This window comes from Pantherophis guttatus, chromosome 13, assembly GCF_059756535.1.
Source record: "Pantherophis guttatus breed Tessera chromosome 13, ASM5975653v1, whole genome shotgun sequence".
Classification (NCBI taxonomy): Eukaryota; Metazoa; Chordata; class Lepidosauria; order Squamata; family Colubridae; genus Pantherophis; species Pantherophis guttatus.
The window spans coordinates 2,153,100-2,177,197 of NC_142075.1; the positions used below are offsets into that span (position 1 = coordinate 2,153,100).

The following is a 24,098-nucleotide window of genomic DNA, read 5'->3' on the forward strand; positions in this document are numbered from 1 at the left end:
TGGCTAAATAGCGACGGGGGGAGATGGCGGATGGAGAAAGAAAGTGGGAATGACAAGCGCGCCATAGAAGAACCCAACCAAAGAATTAAAAGTGATTGAAAAATGGAATGTAAATTTGGAACTTGGATTTAATTTGGATTGGATTACAAACTGATTGGTTGTATATAAAGGTGAAAGAAGAACTGAAAAACTGGCTTTTTCTCTTTTTTGACTCGGTAAAAACGGATGTGGATTACAAATAAAATGGTGATTTTTTAACTAGCTGAGTGGAACGGTGGATTATAGAGAGACATCTGTAGGAGAAAGAAGAGCATAACATGGAATTGTCTGTTTTGAGAAAACCTTTGAAGAAGCGAGTGGAAAAGAAAACCTTGAACTTTTAAAACGATAACGGGCGAGAATTAAGGACGATATGTTTTGCCTACAAGAGGATAGACTTTGATGATTAAAAAAGGAGGACCTTAATGCGACTTAAAACTGGAATAACCCTACCCTGGAAAGAATAAAATGGAGCAGGAACTTAACGAACTGATAAAGACAATGTGTTTAGAAATAAAGGAAATTATTTCCTTTATGGTCCAGAATGCAGCCACGCGGGTGGTTATGGGAGCGACTCGGTGCACCCACATAACACCCCTCCTGCGCGAGCTGCACTGGCTCCTGGTGGTCTTCCAGGTGCGATTGAAGGTGTTGGTCACCACCTTTAAAGCTCTCCATGGCTTAGGACTGGGGTATATACAAGACCGCCTTCTGCCAGCAACAGCCTCCCAGCGGCCAATACGCTCCCACCGATAAGGGCTCCTCAGGGTGCCGTCGGCCAAACAATGCCGACTGCCAACACCCAGGGGGAGAGCCTTCTCTGTGGGGGCACCAGCCCTCTGGAATGAGCTGCCCCTAGAGGTTCGTCTCATCCCCAACCTGCGTACCTTTCACCGTGCCCTGAAGACTCTTCTGTTCCAACAAGCCTGGCTGACCTAATACGAATTTTATAATGGGTGTATGTTTGTTTTAATTTGTGGGCCAAATTTTTATATATTCGATTTTAAATTGTTTTAAATTTTGTAAATTTATATGTGTTTTAATATGGCTGTACACTGCCCTGAGTCCTCCGTGAGAAGGGTGGTATAGAAGTCCAATAAACATAAACATAAACATAATTTGCATGGAAAATCAAAATTCAAAGATGTAAAGACTGAGCTAGAATGCACTGAAGATGAAAAGGAAATGACTGAGAAACAAGAAAGAGAGATGGATAACGAAGAAGATAAAGGCAAAGAGATTGACTATGGAAAATTAAACAAGTGTAATATTAAGTATGGACAAAAAGAAAAGAAACAAAGAAGGAAAAGAGGGTAGAATAGGAAAATATAAAAAATTTAAATGATTACACTGGGATTTACAATGGAAATATAAGAAAGAGGGAAAAGAAATGGAGAATAATAGAAAATAAAGGACAAAATAAAAGATTTTATGATTTCAAAATACAAAATAAGTATACTGGGATTAACAATAAAAAGACACAAAAAAGGAAAGAGAAAGAAGAAATAATGGGAAATATAGGGCAGAATAGGAGAGTGCAGAACTCTAAAATACAAAAGAAAGGAAGAAGGAAAAAGAAAAGACAAAGAAGGAAAAGAGGGTGGAGGAGAAGAAAAATATTAAAAATATAAATGATTACACGGATTTACAGTGGAAATATAAGAAAAGAGGGAAAAGGGATGGAAAACAAGGGGAAATAAAGGGCAAAGATTTCATGATTTTAAAACACAAAATAAATACATTGGGATTAACAATGAAAAGATACGAAGGAAAGGAAAAGCAGAAACAATGGGAAATATAGGGCAGAAAAGGAGAATGACAGAAAGAAATGAAAATATATTCAGAACTGTAAAATTTAATAGATTTATTTTATTTATTTATTTTATTGAATTTGTATACCGCCCTACTCCCGAAGGACTCAGGGCGGTGAACAGCCATAGAATAAAACATATAAATACAAATTTTAAAATAGATTAAAACGAATTAAATAATTTGGCTGAACAAATTTAAAATCCCAATAATTTAAAACCAGATTTAAAATTTCCATTTAAAAGGGGAAAGACTTAGGTCTTTTAGATGAGTTTAATGTCAGAAAAAAAAGATAAAACAATGATATTAATTAAATGATTTTAAAATAACGGGAGTATAGAGCTGTATGAAATAAAGGGAATAAGACTTATACTCTATATTTTAAAGTTGTAAATATGCTCTACTGAAAACTGGAAAAACTGCAATAAATGTCATATGCTTAATAATATTGGAGGTCTATAGAATGATAGGTTTTAATAATATGAATAAAGTTGTTGGGGGAAATGCAATAATTGGAATATTTCAAACTATATATCTGAAACAATCAAAAAGAGAAAAGGCAAATTAAGAATATTTTAAGAACTAATTGGATTGGGTAAAATGAGAAATGATTAAGATGCGCTTTATATTATATTTGAATAAGTGGAAATATATTGTTAAGATACTTTGAGAAATATATTCAATAATTGAAACTGAATGTAAAACTGAATGAAATTGAAATGATAAAAATGATTTGAATGTTATACTTGCAAGAAGTAAAGCAGAAAAAATACACTGGTAAAAGTAAAAAAAGACAAAGGATTAGAAGATTGTTTGAGTAAAGATTTGAAGGAAAAAGGGGAACAAGATGAAATATACTGTTAATAATTAAAAGGACAAGGGATCGGGGCTGCCTAGACTCCACCATGGAAAATATTAAATTGAAAATGAATACAGCAATAGAGAGAGATGAAGGAGGAGAAGAGAGGTGGAAGGGAAGAAGAAGGAGAGAGAGGGATGGAACAGTAGGGAGGAAGGAAGGGAAATTAGAACAGGAGAGAAGGTAAGATGGGGGGAAGAGAGGAGAAGGAGAAGGGAAGGGGAAGTAGAGAAGAGGATGGGGAAAGAAAGTAGGAAGAGATAGGGAAGAGGAAGAGGGTAGGTTTGAGGAGAAAGATTGCTGTACAATAAAAAAGATGAAGTGGCAGAAAGGCAGCGCCAAACAAACAAATACAAATATATTAAGATAAAGAATGAACTGTTTTAGAATAAAAGAGAATAAATATGAATAAACAGTAAAGTTAGAATTTAGGGACAAATGAAGATGGTGTTTATGTATGCAAGTATAGAAATATTGAGATATGTTAAAATAAAAAGAAAGAAAGAAAAGGGGGGAAGATGATTTTGCAAGAATTGTAATTGAGTAAAATGTATTTGAATTTGATTAATTGTATAAGATAAGAAATGGCCAACACTGTTCAAAAAAAAAGATGTGGGTGAATGTGGGAGAGGAGAAAAAACCAATAAAACTTGTTTAAAAAAAGAGAGAGAAATAGATGGAATAATTGAATAATGATAGACTGTAACCTAATATAGATGTGTTATGGGAACTTCATGTTGATTGAATGTAATAATAATGTTTAATTTGATCAGTTTTATTTGATCAAGGTGCCACACTGCCCATGCATTGATTTGACATATTTATAAAAAATAAAAAACTTTTTTAAAAAAAATCCGAGATCCTGTGGAACTGAAATTTGGCAAATTTTATAAGATATTTTATGATATAATACAAAATTCATAAATCATTTCCTGATGTTTGACTGTGCTATACAGTTTAACATGTGCTATTTTCAAGGCAGATGCCATCCCTGGATACCTCCCTGAATTTTTAAGAACTTGACCAGTTAAGGCAGGACTTTAGATGTTGTCATTGTTGAAGACATGAAGGAATCTGGTAAGGAAATAGCTCTGAAACAAAAACCCAGCAAATCATGGGTTGCCTACTTATATTTATTTATTTATTTATTTTATTAAATTTCTATACCGCCCTTCTCCCGAAGGACTCAGGGCGGTGAACAGCCAGAAGATAAAACACAGAAATACAAAATTTAAAATAAATTAAAACGAATTAAATAATTTAGGCTGAATTTTAAAATACCCCATAATTAAACAGATTAAAATTTATGTTTAAAATTTAAATTTAAATTTAAAAAAGGAGATGATTTAGGCCAGGCCAGCTTGATGAAATAAAAACGTTTTAAGTGCGCAACGGAAGGTGCGAAGATCCGGGATCCTCCGTATCTCCAGGGGGAGCTCGTTCCAGATCGTAGGTGCCCCCACAGAGAAGGCTCTCCCCCTAGGGGCCGCCAGTCGACATTGTTTGGCCGACGGCACCCGGAGGAGCCCCTCTCTATGGGAGCGTACTGGCCAGTGGGAGGCTATTGGTGGTAGCAGGCGGTCCCGTAGATAACCAGGTCCTAAGCCATGGAGCGCTTTAAAGGTGGTAATCAAAACCTTGAAGCGCACTCGGAAGACCACCGGGAGCCAGTGCAGCTCGCGCAGGAGAAGTGTTACATGGGAGCTCCACGTTGCTCCCATAACCACCCGCGCGGCTGCACTCTGCGCCAGCTGGAACCTCCAAGTGCACCTCAAGGGGAGCCCCATGTAGAGAGCGTTACAATAGACCAATACTAAAAAGGACCTCTTATTATGTTTTCCCACCTTGTGGGAGAATTTCCAAGTCCAACTTTCAAAACATGATCTGCCTTCATGAATAAAATTATTTGTTTTTTGCATTATTAAATTTTTCCTCACAGGAATATATTTAAATAATACCAATTCTGCAGGAAACCATCTTTTTCAAAGCATTACTTTCAAGTCTGTTTAGAACCAACAAGCAATTGTCAGTCAATCTACTCTGTTTATGCATCTAATTTCACCTAGATGTATTTGATGCCATGTGATGCCACAACAGCTGCTCTGCATTGAAGAGCAGGAGTACCATCTTCCCATCCTGTTCCAGTGCGAGGCTACACTCCAAAAGAGCCTCCGAGGCAGGGAAGGCAGCGGGAGCCAGGGCAGCCTCCCCAGAGCCTTCTCTGCTGGGGGTCACAGCCAAACCACATCGTAGCTGAGCTGAGGCTGCTGAGCGATTCAGATACACCAGCATCCCGAGGATGAGGATGGATTTCTGGCCTCTTTTGTTCAAGGAAGACCTGGGCAGGTGAGAAATTCTCCCTTCCACAGCCTGGGCAGTGGTCTCTGCCCGGGTACGGAGTAGAACCATGTCAGTGAACTGGGACCACCTGGAGGAGACAGGAACTGAGGGCCACACAAATGCCCTCCCTCCTCTGCACATTTGAGGTACTCTGGCCTACATCTGCACCCAGGTCTTTGCCCTCTGGCAACCCTTTCCTCTCAAAGAGCTACTTCTTTTCAATTTGTCCAACCTTCTCAACAAAGGACACAGCAGAAAGACCCAAAAACGCCGACATGTAGGAGCCAGCCAGACATAACGGACAGAGGCTGCACAGAAAAGGGAGTTCTCCGTCCCTGCAGAAGGAAGCGGCCAGAAGGCCCAGGGTGGAGCCTTGCCTGAACAGGGAAGACGGCTGTCCTGGGCCGGGAGCCTTTTCTTCAGGGCCACAGACTCGAGTGAACACTGACGGCGTCTTCTGGGTACTGCGGACAAAGGTGAGAGGGAGAGATGCGTAAAGGGCCAATCGTGCTACAGAAGCCAATGCACATTAAATTTCCCTTCTTCTTGGATGGAGTCCCAAAAAAATCAAAGAGACTTGGGGTGAGTGCAAAACATGGCAGTGACACAGGACAAACGCTTTCCTGCCATAGGTCTTACCTGGGATTGCTTGCTGTGGCCAGCCCATTGGTCCTTTCCCTGGCTTCAGGCTCTAAGGGGAGCAAGGAGAAAGAGCAGAATACACCGACCTTCAAACAGGAGCCAGCCTTTCTCCAAACAAAGCCAAGGCCAGAAACCTCATCCCATTCACATTAAAGACGGCCACCTCAATGTCCCCTTTTCTCAACTGGGTCTCCCAGTGACCGGGCAGAGGGCATCCCAATCACTGGAGGCAACCAGCAAAAAAAAAACCCAAAAACCCAGAACCTCCTGGGCCAGCCATGCCCACCCCCCACCCCCCCGTCACCATTCCTGGGTGGCCTCTCTTACTCTCCAGGCTGAAAGGCAGAGGCTCGTCACTCTCTTCCATCACAGGGGTCGCCAGGTTCCTATGCAGGGAAAGCCCCCCTTCCTCTTCCTCTTCCTCTTCGCAGGCCACCATAGAACTCCCTTGGGGGCTCTCCTCCGTGGTAGCAGCACCAGCCGAACCAGCCCCCAAGACACCATCTCTGCCCTCTGTGCCAACTGCAGGGTGTTCTGGATCACTTCCCACCACTGAAAAAAGCCAATGAAAAGGGCAGCTTCAGGAGGGCTCCTGGTGTCTCTAAAGCAGAGCCAGCAGCAACCCACAACCAGCTTCTTCTTTTCTGCAAGATCCATGAAGGTGCACCTTGGCTCCCTCTTCCAGCACCACAGCTGTCATTCAGGCAATGTGCCAACCAGCCTCAAGGGTCCAGTTGGCAAAACCGCATCTGGAAGGTTTTTCTTCATCATTCAAGCAAAAATACCATGCAGAGCTTCAGCCCCACTCTGGCTCTTGTGTCCGTCGCTCAGAGGCTCCCGCAGAAGCCCTCTTCCTGCCCCCAGAGAATCCACCCTCCACTCACCAATGGGGGTGCTATGCCTGGGGCCTTTCTTGTGCTGGCCCACCAGAGGCGGGGTGAGGGCATCTCTCTCTTTCGCCAACAAGATACAAAAGGGCGGCTCTGAAATGACAGGCAAAACAGTTTCACTTCCTTGCTTCTCTTGCCTTCATACCAAGTAATCAATCAAAGCAGCCTTACTTAAAATGGGATCCCCTGGTGCTATCACCCTGGATCGGTCCCCTCAGGCTGCATCCCTGAAGGTTACGAAGGCTGAACTCTGCTGCACTGGTCCACCTGCTGCTTGGTGGACAGGTGTTTTTCCACTCACCATTTTAGGACTGAGCATGAGGGAGAAGGTGGCTCTCCCCACTCCTGGTCCAGCCCCTTTCCCTCTCCGCCCCACTGGAAACAGCACATAAGAACTATGGGGGAATGGGTGGTGAAGATGACAGAAGTTTCAGAAAGAGCAAAACTGACCTGTCTGATCAGGAAAACCTTTTATGAACTTTTTGCTAAAAATGGTAAAATATTAAATGGGGGTTTCTGGATTTGCTAATTGAAAAATGGGTTGAACACAGAAGGGAACCCTGTAACATCAAAGAGGGAGAGACAAGAAGATTTAACAGAATACAGATAGTCCTCAATTTACAAACATTTGTTTAGTGATTGTTCAAAGTTACAACAGCACTTTAAAATCTTGAATAACAAAACAAAAGAAAAAGAGGGGTGATTCTATATATCAAGGAAACAATAAATGCTAAGCAGATCTATACAGATGAAGAAGGAAGAATTTTGACGGTGGAGTTAGTAATAAACAAAAAAAAAAGATACTTCTGATGCACCAAATAACAAACGAAGAATTTTATAAAAAATTGCGTAAGAAGATAATTGAAATGGACTATGAGATTATATGTATGATAGGAGATTTTAATGCAATTGTAGATACAAAACCAGACCACAAAAGTAGTAAAATAGATAAAAACATAAAGGAGGACTCTTCCTGGGACCTTTTTCAAAAGGGCAGAAGAAATAGGTATACAGGATACATAGAGAGAAATAAATGCAGAGAAAAATTAGTATAAATTTTACTCAAATAGACACCAATCATGGTCCAGAATTGATATGATATGGATGTCCCCAGAATTGAGCACAAATGTGCTCAAATATGCAGAAATATGCAAGAGATAGAGATAAAAACGAATATATGGGCTGACCATAAGCCAATAAAAGTAAGTTGGAAAGGACAAAAGAAAAAGGTGAGATGGACGCTGAATCAATCAATATTAAAAGATAAAGAATGTATTAAAACAATAGAAAAAGAAATGGAATTCTTCTTCAAAGTGAATAGAAAAGACCTCATTACAAATTGTATGGGATACAGCCAAAGCATATGTATAGCCATAACTTATATAGCGAGAAAAAATAAGAAGAAACAATACCAATAGATACTAGAACAAGAGTATAAAAGACTTGAAGCTGAGCTACAAAAAGAACCGTAGAAAAGAAATTTTAAAACCCAAATGGAAATAATAAAACATAAATTAAATTTAATATAAAAAAAAGAACTGGCACAACAAATCAAAAGAACAAAACGAAACTTTTTTGAAAATGCCAATAAACCAGGAAGATGGTTAGCCAGAAGTTGAAAAAGGAGAAAGAGAAGAAACTGATAAGTAAATTGCAAGATGAGAAGGGAGATTTACAGTATCAAAATGAGAGTAGGAAGAAAATAATTCAAGAGTTTTATAGAAAATTATATGACCAAGAAAAAAGTCAGAGGAAAAAATATTGCAAAATTTGGAAAAGCAGAATTACCAAAAATATCTGAAATGGTGAATATAATGTTAAATGAAAAAATAACGATGATGGAATTGACAGAGGCAATTAGAAGACAAAAAATGACAGTACACCAGGGCCAGATGGATTGCCGGCAGAACTTTATAAATACCTACAAGATGTATTAAGTTTACCAATGTTAGAGGTTTACAATGAAGCACTGTCAGAAGCTAAAATACAAAAGACTTGGATGGAAGCAAATATCACTCTAATCCCAAAAGAAGATTTGGATTTAACACAAATAAAGAATTATAGGCCAATAGACGTAGATTACAAAATATTTGCTTCAAAAATAGCGGAAAGACTTAAAAGATATTTGAATAATTTATACATTCAGATCAAAATGGATTTTTACCGAAAAGACAAATTATAAATAATGAATCATTTTTAGATACATTGGAGTATTATGAAGTGCACTCAGAAAAACAAATGGTGTTGATCTTTTTAGAGGCACAAAAAGCATTTGATAATTGGCAATTTATGCTACAACAATTAAAGTGCATTAATTTTGGTGAAAAATTTACAAATATGATTCAGACAATATGTTCCAAACAAACAGCAAAAGTGATCATGAATGGGGATTTGACAGAGAATTTCAATATAAGAAAGGGTACAAGATGTCCACTATCCCCATTACTATTTATATTAACATTGGAAGTGCTATACAGAAATGTTATACAAGATTCAGATATAAAAGGGATGGAAATCAAAAAAGAAAAATATAAATTACAAGCATTTGCAGATGACCTGGAATTTATTTTAGAAGAACCACTAGAAACTGGACCCAAGTTAATAACAAAAATAGAAGAATATGGAGAAATAGCAGGATTGAAAATAAATAAAGAAAAAACTAAAATGTTAGTTAAAATTTTTACATGTAAACAGAAAAATGAGCTGGCTAAGAAGATAAACCTTCAGGTGACTAAGAAAGTAAAATACTTTGGAATTTATTTAACAGCAAGATGTGCAACAGTTAAAGAAGATAATTATATAAAATTAATGCAACAAATCAAGCAAGATTTGGAGAAATGGAAGAACCTGCGACTATCGACGGTAGGAAGAATAGCTACTATAAAAATGAACATATTGCCAAAACTACTTTTTTTGTTTAAAACAATTCCTATTAAATTAGACAAGAAGTTTTTTGATGAATTGAACAAACTAATGTTAAAATACATTTGGCAAGGGAAAAGAGCAAGAATAAGTTTGAAAATGTTGCAAGAATCTAAAAATAATGGTTTTTTGGGGTTGTCAGATTGGGAGCTTTACTATCAGGCATCTGTACTTACCTGGGTGAAAGAATGGATAAACCTGAGTCATAGAAGATTATTATTGGAGGGACATGATCTCCAACTGAGGTGGCACGCCTTTTTGTGGTATGATAACAATAAAATGCATAAATATTTCCAAAGACATTATGTAAGAAATGCACTACTTCTAGTATGAGAAAAAGTTAAAACAAAAAACTATAGGAAAATATCAGTTTGGCTTTCTACAATGGAAGCACTGATACATCCAAATGTATCAGTTACTATTGGAAAGAATTGTAACATATAAAGACATTTTAAATGAAGATGGGGAACTTAAAACGACACAGGAATTGCAAAATCAAGGAGTAGACTTAGCATGGTGGCCATACTTGCAAATACAATCAAGATATGTAAAAGATGCAAAGACACGTGGATTCTATAAAGAGCCAACAGCACTTGATCAGATATTTTTAGGGATGGATGAAAAATTAATAAAGAAAATATATAGTTATTTGTTAAGTATTAAAATGGAAGATGAACAGGTAAAAGAACCGATGATAGCTTGGACAAAAAACTTTGGATGTACTATAGAACTGACTGAATAAATGGCAAAAACTCTGGGACAGAAATTACAAATTGACAATAGCAACTACCTATAAGGAAACTTGTATAAAATGTTCTATAGGTGGCATTTGCCACTTGCAAGATGAGCAAAGATGTTTAAAAATATGTCTGCAAAATGTTGGAAATGTAATCAGATACCGGGTTATTTTCATATGTGGTGGACTTCTCCAAAAGCAAAAAATTTTTGGATGAAAATACATACATGGTTAGAGAAAATGATAAAGCAACATATAGACTTAAAACCAAAAAGTTTTGTTAGGTATATTACCAGAAAATTACAATAAAGGAACTACATATTTAACAATAAATGCATTAACAGCAGTGAGAATTGTATTTGCACAACATCAGACAAATGAGGACACACCTACAGATGAAAGTATAATTAGAAAATTATTAGATTGTGAGGAGATGCATAGATTGACATTAATAATAAAAGATAAGGAAGAAATAGAATATTTTTAACATGGGGTATGTTTTATCAATGGTTAGATAAAAGAGGTAGAAATTAGAGGATGAAAGATTACTGATATATATAAGTAAATGATGCAAGAATCTTACTATAATAAGCAAATATTAGTATTCTAATTATGGTTGTTATTATTACTAGTATTTTATTAATACTCTGTATAAACAAATTGATCCAGACAATACACTGTTTATTAGAATTATTATGCCAAAAGAATTGCATGGGCTTAATAGAAAGGAAAGGGCAGACAGGCAACCAAAGACACCCGTTCCTGCCAAAGGGAGAAAACTCAAAAGAGTTTTGGACAGAAACAGGCTCTCTCTCTCTCCCAGCAGACTGCCTGGTCCCTGCAAAGGAGCCCCCTTCCCCCCACCCCCAGTGGGAGCAGCCAGCTCTTCTCTTGCAGACGTTGCTGCCCTTGGGTCAGCTCCTACCTGGCGGGACATGGGCGTGCAGAATCTCTCCAGGAAAACTACCGGCTCTTCTCTGGAACTGCCTAGCCCCTTGCACCGGTTGGGGCTCAGAATTGGACTGTTTCAGCATCATTCCAGGATTGATCCTCTGACCCATGCTCTGCACTTCCAGCACAGCCTTGCTGGGGTTGTCCAGAGGACCTTGCTCTAGCTTTCCTGACTCCACGAGTGCCGGCTCGCCAGTTACATGTGGATTGTTTGGGGGAAAGGCTTCCCTAACTGCAGAACATTCTGCTTGTTCTACAGCTTGGGAAATTGTCAAACGAAGGGAAAGTCCTTCATCCAGCAATGTGACTTCTTCTGGCTTTTCACAGGGAGTCTCTGAGACAGCTTCACCCTCCAGGAGCAAAGATGGCTTCCTTGGCACGCTGCCTTGATGGCCAAGGTCACTGCAAGGTTCACCAACAGAAGTCTCCTCATCAGCTTCCTGTTCACTGCAGCCATCAGGCAAGCAAAGCTTCTCCTCCAAAGCACAAGAAGCAGTAACGTCAATGGTCTTCTCCTCCTCCGCTGTGGTCACCTGGCTGCCTTGACTGGCAGAGAGGGCCAAAACACAGTCGTCCTCTGGGGGCCCTGGCAGAGGAACCTCTGCAAAAGAGGCTGACATTGCTGCCTCGGGAGTTTCGGAGGCCTCAGAACTTCCTCCTTTCTCGGCTGCCGTTTTACAGCCTTCCTCCAGGCTTGGAGTTGGGAGAAAGGTGTCCTGCAAAGGAAAAGAAAAGGGGTGCCATCCCTCCGACCACTCTGCAACCCTGTCAGCCCTGAGTCAGCTACCTTTATGGCTGACACCAAGCCCAGATGGAGGCTTAGTCTCCCAAGGTGCCTCCCACTACACACCAATAAATCTAGTAACTTGGGGTGGGGTGGGGGATGCGTTCTGCTGATGAAGACCTATATGCATGGATGATTGCTCTTCCCAGTGCCCCATAGTTCAAGCCCCGCTTATTTAAAGGAGCAAAGTAGAACCAAACAACATAGCCAGAGCAAGACCATAAAACAACATCTTGTGGCTTCCCAGTGAAATTCTATGGCGGACTAGCTATGGCTGACAGACATTTGGAAAACCAGTTGGCTCATTTATCCTGGACACTAGAACATTGACAAAGGGGCTGTAAAATAAATTCAAGAGAAATTTGGCCCAGCACTGGTGGAAGAGGGATTTAGTAAATGGTTTTATTTACAGTTATTAGAAAGGTTTAGACCAGGGTATCAGACTTGCGGCCCACGGGCCAGATGCGTCGCACATTGGCCACGCCCACCCTCATTTTAGCAAGGGGGGAAGTCGCAATATGTCACGTGACGTGATGCCACTGACACCCCTGGTTTAGACAAAACAGTGGTTTTGAACAATGTAATATACTGAGCTTAAAATACAACTGTGTACAAATGAGAAGCATTAAAAATTTTGATCAAGGTATACTGATTGAATAGGAAAAATATTGGTTGAAAGGATTTAAATTTATATTGTTATACAGGTAGTCCTTGAGTTATGACCATAACTGAGCCCAAAATTTATGTTGCTAACTGAAACATTTGCTAAGTGGGTTTGCCCCATTTTACGACTTTTCTTGCCAGAGTTCTTAAGTGAATCATTGCATTTGTTAAGTTAATAAACAAGAGTTGTTAAGTGAATCCTGTTTCCCCATTGACTTTGCTGGTCAGAAGGTCGCAAAAGGGGATCACATATTGCAACCACCATAAATATGAATCAGTTGCCAAGCACCTGACTTTTAATCAAGGAACCATGGGGAAGCTGCAATGGTCATAAGTGTGAAAAATAGTCATAAGTCACTTTTGTCAGTGCCGTTGTAACTTTGAACGGTCACTAAATGAACTGGCGTAAATCAAGGACTACCTGTAATGTTAGAGAGAATGTTCACAAAATTATTCATGCTTAACCAGAGAAATTGTCTGGAATGTATACAGGCACTTCAAATTTACGTTGGAAATGTGGACAAGGTAAAAATTTGGGGTTCCAATGCATGTGCTGATTCAGAGGAAAGATTAATGCACAACTGAGACCAGATGTCTTTCTTTTGGGACTGATGGCCACAGCTGGAAAAAAGTCATGGAGATTTTTTTTATATGTGATAAAAATGGTAAAACTTGCTGAAATGGCCAAATTGACTTCTTTGATGACATAAAAGGCAATGTATAAGCTTATTGTTGACTGGAAACTTCTTTTAAATCAGACAGAAAAAAAATGAATGTATGATTATTGTTTTGATGTTAGGTATGTTTGATGGATGGAGATAGAAAAGAGACATGATGTAACTTTAGAGAGGGGTAAATTTATAAAGAAGATTGGAAGACACTAGATCAGTGGTTCTCAACCTTCCTAATGCCGCGACCCTTTAATACAGTTCCTCATGTTGTGGTGACTCCCAACCAGGGGTGGGTTCTAAATTTTTTTACTACCAGTTCTGTGGGCGTGGCTTATTTTGTGGGCGTGGCTAGCTGGTAATGTGACCGGGTGGCCATGGCTATGTGTATAGGGACTACTCAGAGGGCTGAAAAAAGTCATTTCTGACAGGTCCTTGCACTTTTGACTGGTCCTCACACTTATGACCATCCTCACATTTATGCCCGTGCAGCTTTCTTAACTACTATGTCACTCATTTCACAACTGTTTCTTTTCACCATGGTGATAAAATAGGGCAAAAAACATAAAATGTGAGGACAGTCGTAAGTTCGAGGACTGGTCAAAAGTGCAAGGACCAGTCAAAAATAACTTTTTCAGCCCTCTGAGTAGTCCATATGCACAAAAGGACTACCCAGAGGGCTGAAAAAAGTGATTTCTGACAGGTCCTCGCACTTTTGACCGGTCTTCGCACTTATGACTGGTCATCATTTATGCCCATTGTAGCATTCTTAATAACCATGTCACTCATTTCACAACTGCTTCTCTTCACCATGGTGACAAGATAGGGCAAAAATGTAAAATGTGAGGACAGACGTAAGTTCGAGGACTGGTCAAAAGTGCGAGGACCAGTCAGAAATAACTTTTTCAGCCCTCTGAGTAGTCCATATGCATAAAAGGATACAGCAATAGAGAGGGATGAAGGAAGGGAAGGGAAATTAGAGTAGGAGTGAGGGTAAAAGAGGGAGGAAGAGAGGAGGAGAAGGAGAAAGGAAGAGGAAGTAGGGAGGAGAAGAAGAGGGGCAGGAAGAGAAAGTAAGAAGGAAAGAAAAGAGAGAGGTGGTAGGTTTGAGGAGAAAGACTGCTGTACAATAAAAAAGATGAAAGGGAAGAAAGCCAACCCCAAACAAATATAAAGATAATAAGATAAAGAATGAATTGTTAAACTTTAAGGAATAAAAGAGAATAAATATGAATAAATAACAATAATTAGAAACACACATACAATGTGTGTTTAGCACACATGAAGTTAGCACCCACCCCTTTCCTGGAAGAGTGAAATATTTTAGGAAATATGAAAAAGGCAGAATATTATATTTCCCTGGGATAAGGATGTTTTGAAGCAGCTCCCATCTTCCTGCCCCCACCCTTTGTCAATGGGCCATTAAGGCCTGGGCCAGTCTATTCTACATAACAAAGATCTACCTCCTTCAGGCAGAGCCATAGTAGGAATTGCCCAAGATCCAATAAAGATAGGGTTAGGCCTCTACCCATTGAGCAACAGAAACTCACCACATGTGACCTGGGAAGCACATGTGACCATCAGCCAGAAGGCTAGCTAAGACCCCCACCCCCTGGGAGTCTGACAACCAATCAGGATACTTTTTCGTGGCCCCAAGAAATGCAGAGCCAGAGAGAGCATAAAAACCCGAGCACCCTGTATCTGCCCCTTTTCTGTTCAGGAACTCAAGCCATGTGATCCTGTCCACCATTAAACCATCTTTCCAAGCAGTCTCCATGTTTCCAGTGTCTTTTTCCCCACTTGGAGCAGAACCTAGAAGATTTATTCCAACACTTTGAACAGAATATTTGGCCGGTTCACAAATTTAAACAGTGTTTAGTCATTTCAATTAAATTTACAATTTCTATATTTCCTTTTTGCCATATTTATTCATCTATTTTTGTAAAAAATCAATATTACCCTTCATCCTCATCTCTAATCTTAATCAAATTCAATTTTTCCCTTTTATTCTATATTATGCCCCTTCCCATTGTCATCTATTTTTATATCCATCCTCACATTGGTTAATTATGTAATATTACAGTTGTTTAATATAAATTCAACATTTTAATATAAATCAATTAGTTATATAACTACCTTTTTTGTATATTAATTAATATGAACATGAATATTCCAATTATTTCCATGCAATCCAATTTCTTACAAATCAATTAATTATATTTACCAATAATAATAAACCAAATAATTTCCCCCATATATTCCTCCAAACCACAACTTAACCATTTCTGCTTTCAACACAATATACAATTAATAGTATCTCAATTATTACAATTCCCTAGTTAAATAGAGCTTTTTTCTTTTGTGTTTTAAAATCTTGAACTCTCCTCTTTTTCCCTAAATTTCCCATTGTTTGCACCTACCTTTTTTGGTGAGGAAAAAGAAAAGAAATCTGCCTGCCTAATTTTCCAACTTGCAGCAACAGCAAAGCCAACAGCCTCTTTACTTTCAGTTTTGTTTTTCAGCATAGCTAGGGGAAAAAAAATCTGCTCGAGCAAGCAGCAGAGCCCTGAGCTGAGAGGAAATCAGCTGAGGGTCAGGAGCCGATCTAAGCAAGGGCTAATTAGCCTATGCTGAAGCTCCGCGGGCCAATAAAAATTAAAATTACAAAAAAACACCGAACCATTTGTTAAATTGCTGGCTCGCCCGCCCCTCGCCCACCACTATTTATTGGCAATAAATAGTGGTGCGGAGGGGTGGGGCAAGCCAGCAATTTAACAAACAGTTTGGCTGCACCACTGGCTATAGGGTGGCCCTTTGAAGCCCCATGGCAAGAATTTAAACCGTTTTTTTTCCTCTAGCCATCAGCTGGGACTCAGGAAGCAGCAATAGATTGGGAGTGGGCGGGGTAAGCAAACCAACAGAGGCAGAGGGTGAGGGAAGGTGTGGGGGGGCGAGAGAGGGCTTTGGCGACCCGTGAAATGGCCGTTCGACCCCCAAAGGGGTCGCGACCCCCAGGTTGAGAACTGCTGCACTAGATGCTAGAATGTCTATGGAGATTCTCAGTCCTCAAGGTCATGGTTGTCCCAAAGGTGCTTTTTCAAGAGGCACCTGGACTTTGCTTTTCTTTGAAGACATTTCACTTCTCATCCATTCATCATCATTCAGCTCAGAGCTGAAGAAGCTTCTTGGATGAGAAGCAAAATGTCTTCAAAGTAAAACCAGAAAGTCCAATTGCCTCTTGAAAAAGCACCTTTGGGATAGATGCTAGAATCTTTTTTCTTTCTTTTCTATTTTTCTTTCTTTTATCTTTCTTGCATGTTCAGCCTTTCCTTTTTTCCCCCCTTATTTTACATTAGGTTGTATTAGTTTTTAACCTTCATTTTTAAAACTTTTAATATGATTTTAAAAAGTCCATAAACATGCTCTCCTCTGCCAGGAATGGGCCTTCAGCAAGAAAACCTTTCCCTTTTAGGGAAAGGGCTAAAGAAATCCCCTCCCCAGGAGATGGGGCCACTGTGGTTAGAATGCAGTACTGCAGGCTACCTCTGCTGACTGCTGGCTGCCAGCAATTCGGCAGTTCAATTCTCACTGGCTCAAGGCTGACTCAGCCTTCCATATTTCTGAGATCAGTAAAATGAGGACCCAGATTGTTGGGGGCAATATGCTGACTCTGTAAACCACTTAGAGAGGGCTGAAAAGCACTGGAAAGCGTTATATAAATCTAAGTGCAATTGTTATTCCCAGGCTGACAACTGGACTTCTTCAGAATTCTTTCTGCCACAGAAAAGGCCTGTAGGAATATGACAGGCTAATTGGGCCACTTGCCTGGCTGCTGCCTGCATTCATCCCAGCAGCAGCAGCAGCCCAAGAAATCACTCACGTGAGAGAACTCAGGCTGGGACGGCAGTACAAAAGCATCTTGAGAAACTGGAACAGAGCCCTGAAAGGTGCCTGCAGCCTCCAATGGTGTGGTTTCCTGCTTTCCTAGTTAAAATCATGAAAAAAGTGGAGATTAGAACTCCTACCCTCAAAATAACGCTATAGAGCACTGCACACCAGAACATCTAAACACAAGAACAGTTTTTTCCTGAACGCCATCACTCTGCTAAACAAATAGTTCCCTCAACACTATCAAACTATTCACTAAGTCCGCATTACTATTAATCTTCTAATCGTTCCTGTCACCCATCTCCTCCCACTTATGACTGTATGACTGTAACCTTGTTGCTGGAATCTTTATGATTTATATTGACTGTTTCCTAATATGATTTGATTGCTTATTTGTTCCCTATGACTATCATTAAGCGTTGTACCTTATGATTCTTGACAAACGTATCTTTTCTTTTCTGTACACTGAGCGCGTATGCACCAAGACAAATTCCTTGTGTGTCCAATCACACTTGGCCAATAAAGAATTCTATTCTATCTATTCTATTCTAGAAAACTGACTACTCTTAACTGCTGTGATGCATTTCCCATGGGGCTGTCCTTGAAAAGTTCCCAGAAATTTCACTTAGTTCAATTGGTTCAAATGTGGTGGCCCGGTACAGGTCTAGTTTTGCACACCCTTGCAGGAGCTGTGCTGGTTCCCGATCTTGCTTCTGGGCCCAATTCAATGTGCAATGTGCTGGTTATCACCTTCAAAGTCCTACAAGGCTTGGGACCAGGTCATTTGAAGGACTGCCTTTTCCCAGTTAAATCCATCTGACCCACCCATCTGGGGAGGCAGGACATGTTACAGGTCCCCTTTCTTAAGGAGGTCCATCTAGCACAGAGGTGTCAAACTTGATTTCATTGAGGGCCGCATTAGGATTATGTTTGACCTTAGGAGGCCAGGGTGGGTGTGGCCAGGGTGGGCGTGGCTACCTCGACATCACTATATAAATAGAACCAATAAATAAATCACTCGTGTCGGGGGCATCTATGGTGGCCCGAGCACTCTACCAGCAAAAAGGGTCCCGAGCTCTTTCGGCTGCAGCAGCTTCCTGCAACCCTCTGCCAGTGAAAACAGAGCTCGGGAGGGCTGCCCACGGCCTTCGCGTGCTCCATTTTCACTGGCAGAGGCACCATGGGCCAGTCCTTTGCTGTTTCCAGGGCAGCCCGATGGGCCAGATCTAAGCACTCAGCGGGCCAGATCTGGCCCCCGCGCCTTGAGTTTGACACCCCTGATCTAGTGGAACCAAGAAGAAGAGCCTTCTCTGTGGTGGCTCCCTCCTTCATATTCTTTCAAAGGACACCTTTGAAGACATGATTTTGCCAGTGGGCCTGGGGACCCGAGGGTGATACAGAACTCACTAAATGGTTTGTTTGGTTGTTGTCACCAGGGAGGCGAGGGTTTCTTGGCTTCTATTTTTGAGGTTTTACTTTTGTATGTCTCCCGAAGTCATTGTGAGTGAGTTGGGCGGCCATAAAATTTTTCTAAACAAATAGAAAACAGGAAAGCTGTATTCCTTCAGTTAGAGCAAGAAAGCCTCATGGCAAGTAAAGGAAACCCTGACTACTCCACTGCACTGCCACTCCTAAATGTAAGATCAAGTCAGTCCCCAGAGCCTCTTCCCCCAGGAACCAAGGGGGGAACCGGGACATTCTCATAACTAATCCTGGCCAAATTAATCTGGCAGAAAGGAATGGCATACCTTTTGCCACCTGTTCAGTTGGGCTTCTCGGAAGAATAAAAGGCACTGGTTGTAAGACATCAGAAGCTGTTCTAGCAAGACCTGAAGCACAACTAAGGAGAAAGAGAACAGTCAACAGATGAAGACCCATACCTCTACTTCGGCCAACAGAAGACAAGAAAAAGGCTGGATGAAGAACAAAGCCTTAGCAGCCTTAGCAGATAGCCAAACCATCTCAAAGCACAAATGTTCTTATCTCCAGATCTGACACTCCAACTTCAAAATGGGCTGCAAGTAATCTCAAGTTTTAGAGCCAATCTTGAAATATTTTGCACACCTCAAATTTTCAAAGAGCAAGAACCCAAACAAAATCACAGAACACCAAAAGGAGAAAGGAGCAGCAGCACAGCAAAGTAAGTGATTAAAAAAAGGAACCACCCCAAAAGACACGCATAAGGGGATCTCAACAGGAGACACATAAAGGAACACACATCAGTTGGAAAAGACCCTGGCAAGCTTTTCACTTACTTGGAAAGAGGCCCTTGGCCAGAGAGCTGAAGGACATGCAGAGGATCAGCCAGAGTGGATAATGGGGAACTTGCCTCTTCCAGTCTAGACAGGGCGCATCCACTGCCTGGAGGTATTCCAATTGCATTAAAACACATATGAGAGTCACTTCAAAACCCAGGTCCCAGTTGCTAGTGGTGCTTTCCTGCACCTACCCCAAACTGCAAAAGACCTCTGATCCTTCACATGGCTGCCAGGAATACTGTGGCTGGCTGGAAGAGGCTTCATATTCTCCAGCACTCAAGAATTATCTTCACCTGGAGAACCTGCTTCCTGGGAAGCCAGTCAGCTGCTCCTGGCAGGTCAGGAGAAAATCTAGTGCCCAAGAACTGTGGCTCTCCAGATGCCACAGGGAAATGACAAGAATCCCCCTTCTCTGAAAAACCCACAGCACTGTTCGATACTTTTCTTAACACTGCTGATCCAGGTTACAACATACTCAAAGCTGTCTGCACAAGAAAAGAGGGTAATGCTCCAATATTCACCTTGAAATAACCTGTGGTTACAACTATAAATTTATCTGCTTATTACACTGAAAACAGAGATTTTGGTAATGCAACAAGTGCAAACGGGCATTAAACATTCTATCTGAAATGAAACCCACTACGACACCCCCCCCTTTCTGTCTTTGCATAATGGGGGCATGGCATTCAGCTCTAGGGCTGTGAACAGCAGGCTCAGGTCACTCTCCACAAAGTCATGGGACCAAGTGGTTCCTATTTCACTTACATTTAGCTCACAAAACGTACACTGTATGTACTACGTTTCTCCCCATCCTGCTTAAAATTACTATTCATTAAAAAGTTCGTCTACAGGCAGGCATTATTTGTGGGGCCCTAGGTGGCTCTGGACCTCAGACGGTCTCCTCTCTTAGTTGTCACCCACTCCTCAAATACTGGGATAAGCAAAACAGGCCAACCTGACTTCAGAGTGGGAATGTTGGGCAAGAAAGAGATCACAGCCTCTCATCACCTGTTGAGCTGTTCTGGCCAAACATGTCCTCCTGCGTAGAAGAGACAGGCTCAACATCCTCCAATGGCCAAGGATGAGGATTCTTCACCAGCAGTGTCCTCTCCAGGAGGAGGCAGGCAGATGCTGGGCTTTCTGGAGTTTCTTTATGGGGCTGCATTATTCCAGGGGCATGGCTGGACACGGAGCTCGAACTGGGGAATTCAAATGCAAATGTTTCTCATGGTCCAGCATAGGTACCAACTAGTAACTTTTCAGGCAGTCAAAACAAATGGGATACACATTGGATGTACAGGTAAGGCTCAGAGAATTTGGGCTTTTCAATTGCAGGTAATTAAAAAGCTGCAAATTCTGAGAAAGGATTGAGAGAAATCGGATCACATAGCCCCAAGAAGAGGGGAATTAGGGTGGCATATGTCAATTGCCTGAAGAGATGCTACACAGGCCAACATCTTTCACCCCAGAACACAGAATAACAATAATACCGAGTTACAGGAAGGCAATTCCAGGTGAACATTAGGAAAAGCATCTTAATGGCAGGAGTAGAAAGACAAAGAAAGTCTCTGCCTAGGAAAACACCTTAGTCTGTCCATCTGCACGATTCCTTCCAACGCCACAATTGTACCCTAACCCTAACCCTGCAAGAGGCCCTTCCCAGAAGCACCACCTGCCTTTGGAATGAGATTCCCCCCACATGGAAACTGGGAGGCCCCACCCTGCTGTGGCTTGGAAGGGCTGTTCCTGCAGGCCTTTCACAAAAGAGAAGGATGCCCCATTCCTTCGTTCCTGTCCAGTTTGTCATTCGTGCCATCTCTGCATTTGTTTTAGTTGGGGTGAGCAGCCCAGTTGGAAAAAAAATATGACAGATATTTACCCTTCAGAAGAATCACTGCTGGATTTCCTTACTGTATGACAGCCTGCTTTATCTTGGTCTGCAGGTGGAACTAAGAAAGAACCAGGAATTGATGTTTGGTTATAAGTTGTGAAATTGCCACAATTACTTTATTAGAACATGAGAAAAGCTGAGGTTAGGCTAGAGCAGGGGTTGGCAACTCACGGCTCCAGAGCAACATGCGGCTCTTTGGGCCCTCTGCCGCGACTCCCTGTCCCATCACTGGTTGGCCCTGCCCCTCGCCCCTTTTATTTCTTTTCTGGACTCCAGCCCAAAGTGGCAGGAAGCTAAGGCTGCCTTACGCGCAAATGTACAGGGCAGCTTTGTTCCTGCACTCTCCTCCCCCCCCCTCAGCCGGGAGTGTGTACACGTGTGCTGAGACTCTCAAGCGAGTGCCAAAGCGCAGCAAAGGTGCATGCGGGGTGGGCGGCCGCTTGCTTAGGAGGGTCTTAGCAGGACGTGGCTTCTCTCCTGTACTAATGATCCGCCCATCGCCAGATCTCCTCCTCCCACTCTCATGATGCCCTGGCTGTGTCTGAGCCGGGCGCACACACGGGGAGACGCTCCTCAAGCAAGTGCTGAAGCTCAGGAAAGGTGCGTGCGGGATGGCCAGCAACTCTCTTAAGAAGGGCCTCCCCACGCATGTGCATGCTCCTGGCTCAGCCACAGCCACAGCCGGACAGGGCGTCACGAGAGTGGGAGAAGAAGGAGAGTGCAAGAGCAAAGCTTCCCTGTATCTGCCTTCGTGCCACATTTGCACGTAAAGCAGCCTTCGCTTCCTGCCTCTTTGGGCGGCAGGCCAGGAAGGGAGGGTGGAGACACACACATACAGAGAGAGGGGAATAGAGAGACGTAGAGTGATAGGTAGAGAGGGGTGAGAGAGGGGAAGAAAGGGAGAGGGAGAGAATGGTTTTGTGGCTGGGTAGGTGTGCTTGGGGGGGTCATGTGACTGGGTGGGAGTGACATCGAGTTGGCCACGCCCACCCAGGTTTTGTGGCTCCCCTGTGTGTGTTTTTTTTATGTGGGAAAGGAGTCCAAGTGGCTCTCTGAGTGTTTAAGGTTGCCGACCCCTGGACTAGAGCAAGTCAGCAGCCGGCCAGATGAAGGGGTGGGGGGTAGGGGCTGGCCAGGGACCCTGCCCAGCAACCCAAAGCCCGAGGTGTGCCTCAAGGCATCCCCAAATAGAGTTGTGCAGTCTCACAATTCTTTTGAGATCAACCATGCTATTAACACAACTAGTCGCATATGGGCTTCCAAGCTGAACCATTTGCCCCAATTGAAAGAGGCCGTTGCCCAGATTTCAAACCCGGCGTTCCAACAGCGCCAGGCCAAAGCCCCGATCTCGGCACCTTTCCCGGGGCTTCCCCTGGCAGAGAAGCGGCCCGCCAGCCGAGGCGGGGTGGGGGGGAGCCCAACCTTCGCCCCCCCCACCATCGGGGCCCGGCAGAGCTTGTGCCGTCCCGCCTGCGGTTCCGCCGCTCGCCCACCGCCCGACTGTGCCGGCGGAGGGCAAGAGGGGCGCTTTTCCGAGGCCGCCGCCGCCAAGGCTGCCTCTCCGCCCGCTCCGCCGCCGCCCCTCCGGAGCCGGAGCGGGGCGAAGAGGCGGGCCGAGGCCCAGGGAAGCCCGCGCGGTCGATGCCGCCGCGGCTCCCTCCGCGGCCCGCCCGCGCGTCGCCGGCCTCGTCCCGGTCCTGGCCGCGCTCCCGATCCGGGCTGGGCGAAGGCGCCAGGGTGCTGAAGGCCGACGCTGCGAGGCGGAGAGAGGCTCGGCCGCCACCCGGAGAGGCACCGGCGCCCCGGAGGCCGCGCCCCGCCCGCCCCCCCGCCTCACCTTCGCCGGCCTCCAGGCACACCAGCGAGCGCGGCGGCGGCGGCGGCTCCAGGACCGGGCTGAGCGCCTCTCCGCCCTGGTCCGGCTCTGGCTGCGAGTCCTCCACCAGCAGTCGAGGCGTGTCGGCCATCGAGCAAGCCGAGCCCGACGGGTCCATGGCGACGCCGGCGGCGGCAGGACGGTGGGCGGGGCGACGACGCAGGTCTGCGCAGCCGCAGGGCGCTAGGCGGCAAGCGCGCCCCTTCCCAAGGCTGCATGGGCGCCTTCCCTGCGGGCATGCGCGCAGGCGCAGCAGGGTCCCCGCTGGCGCCGCCCCTGCACGTCCCGGGCCCTTTAGCGGCGGAGGGGCGGGGCACTCCGTGGGCGGGAGCCGAGTCGGCGAGGCCCTTCTCGCTCGCTCGCCCGCCCGCCCGCCCGCCCAGGCGGAGGAAGGAGCCTCGGCCGGGCTTCCCCTCTCAGCTGCAGGGGCTTCGCTCGCTGGGCCCGTCACCACTGGCGTCCCTTCTGAGGGTGGCCGATTCACCACTCAGACGAGGCAACATCCCTGAAATCGGAGTTGCGACCAGAGGGCGTGAGGCTAGTCACGTGCCACCACCTTTTCAAACACGGGGAGACTAAGATGGGGATTTGAACGTTGGTCCCAGGTACCCTAGTGGGAGGCAGGATAACGCTGCATTTGGGAGAATAGATCGATTCAGGTGTCCACGCGGGAGCTGCCGCCGTTTCAGTCCCACTCGCACAGCTGCCTTGGCTTCCAAGGGCTGACTTCGATCTCTCAACTCCTTTTTGACTTCGCCCTCGTTGGACAGAACTGACTTAGGCTGTACAGTTCTTCTGAGGTGGGATGTGGAGAGACACCGCCCGCCCCCAAAGGAGACATGGCGCAAGACCCAGAACCATACTCCACTCTGTGGAACTCCC

At 43.6% G+C, this 24,098-nt stretch overlaps 1 protein-coding gene across 3 annotated transcripts in view; it reads right to left on the reverse strand.

Annotated features, from left to right (window-relative positions):
* The window catches only part of TP53BP1 (tumor protein p53 binding protein 1), a 53,842-nt gene extending 30,101 nt beyond the window's left edge, over positions 1-23,741 (reverse strand). For 2 of the 3 annotated variants that reach the window (XR_015729752.1, XM_087877832.1), the window contains exons 1-11: positions 23,178-23,741; positions 21,329-21,398; positions 20,458-20,648; positions 19,447-19,552; positions 18,940-19,031; positions 17,184-17,287; positions 11,163-11,904; positions 6,574-6,672; positions 6,017-6,241; positions 5,687-5,738; positions 5,425-5,511 (exon numbers count right to left, since the gene is read on the reverse strand). Coding sequence is in view for 2 of the 3 variants with exons in the window: in XM_087877832.1 (XP_087733958.1) it covers positions 5,425-5,511; positions 5,687-5,738; positions 6,017-6,241; positions 6,574-6,672; positions 11,163-11,904; positions 17,184-17,287; positions 18,940-19,031; positions 19,447-19,552; positions 20,458-20,648; positions 21,329-21,398; positions 23,178-23,334 (1,925 nt within the window). In the remaining variant the exon portion in view is untranslated. Of the gene's footprint in view, positions 1-5,424; positions 5,512-5,686; positions 5,739-6,016; positions 6,242-6,573; positions 6,673-11,162; positions 11,905-17,183; positions 17,288-18,598; positions 18,722-18,939; positions 19,032-19,446; positions 19,553-20,457; positions 20,649-21,328; positions 21,399-23,177 lie in introns of those variants that run through there. The other variant, XM_087877833.1, reaches the window with a different exon arrangement.
* Between the last annotated feature and the right edge of the window lie 357 nt (positions 23,742-24,098).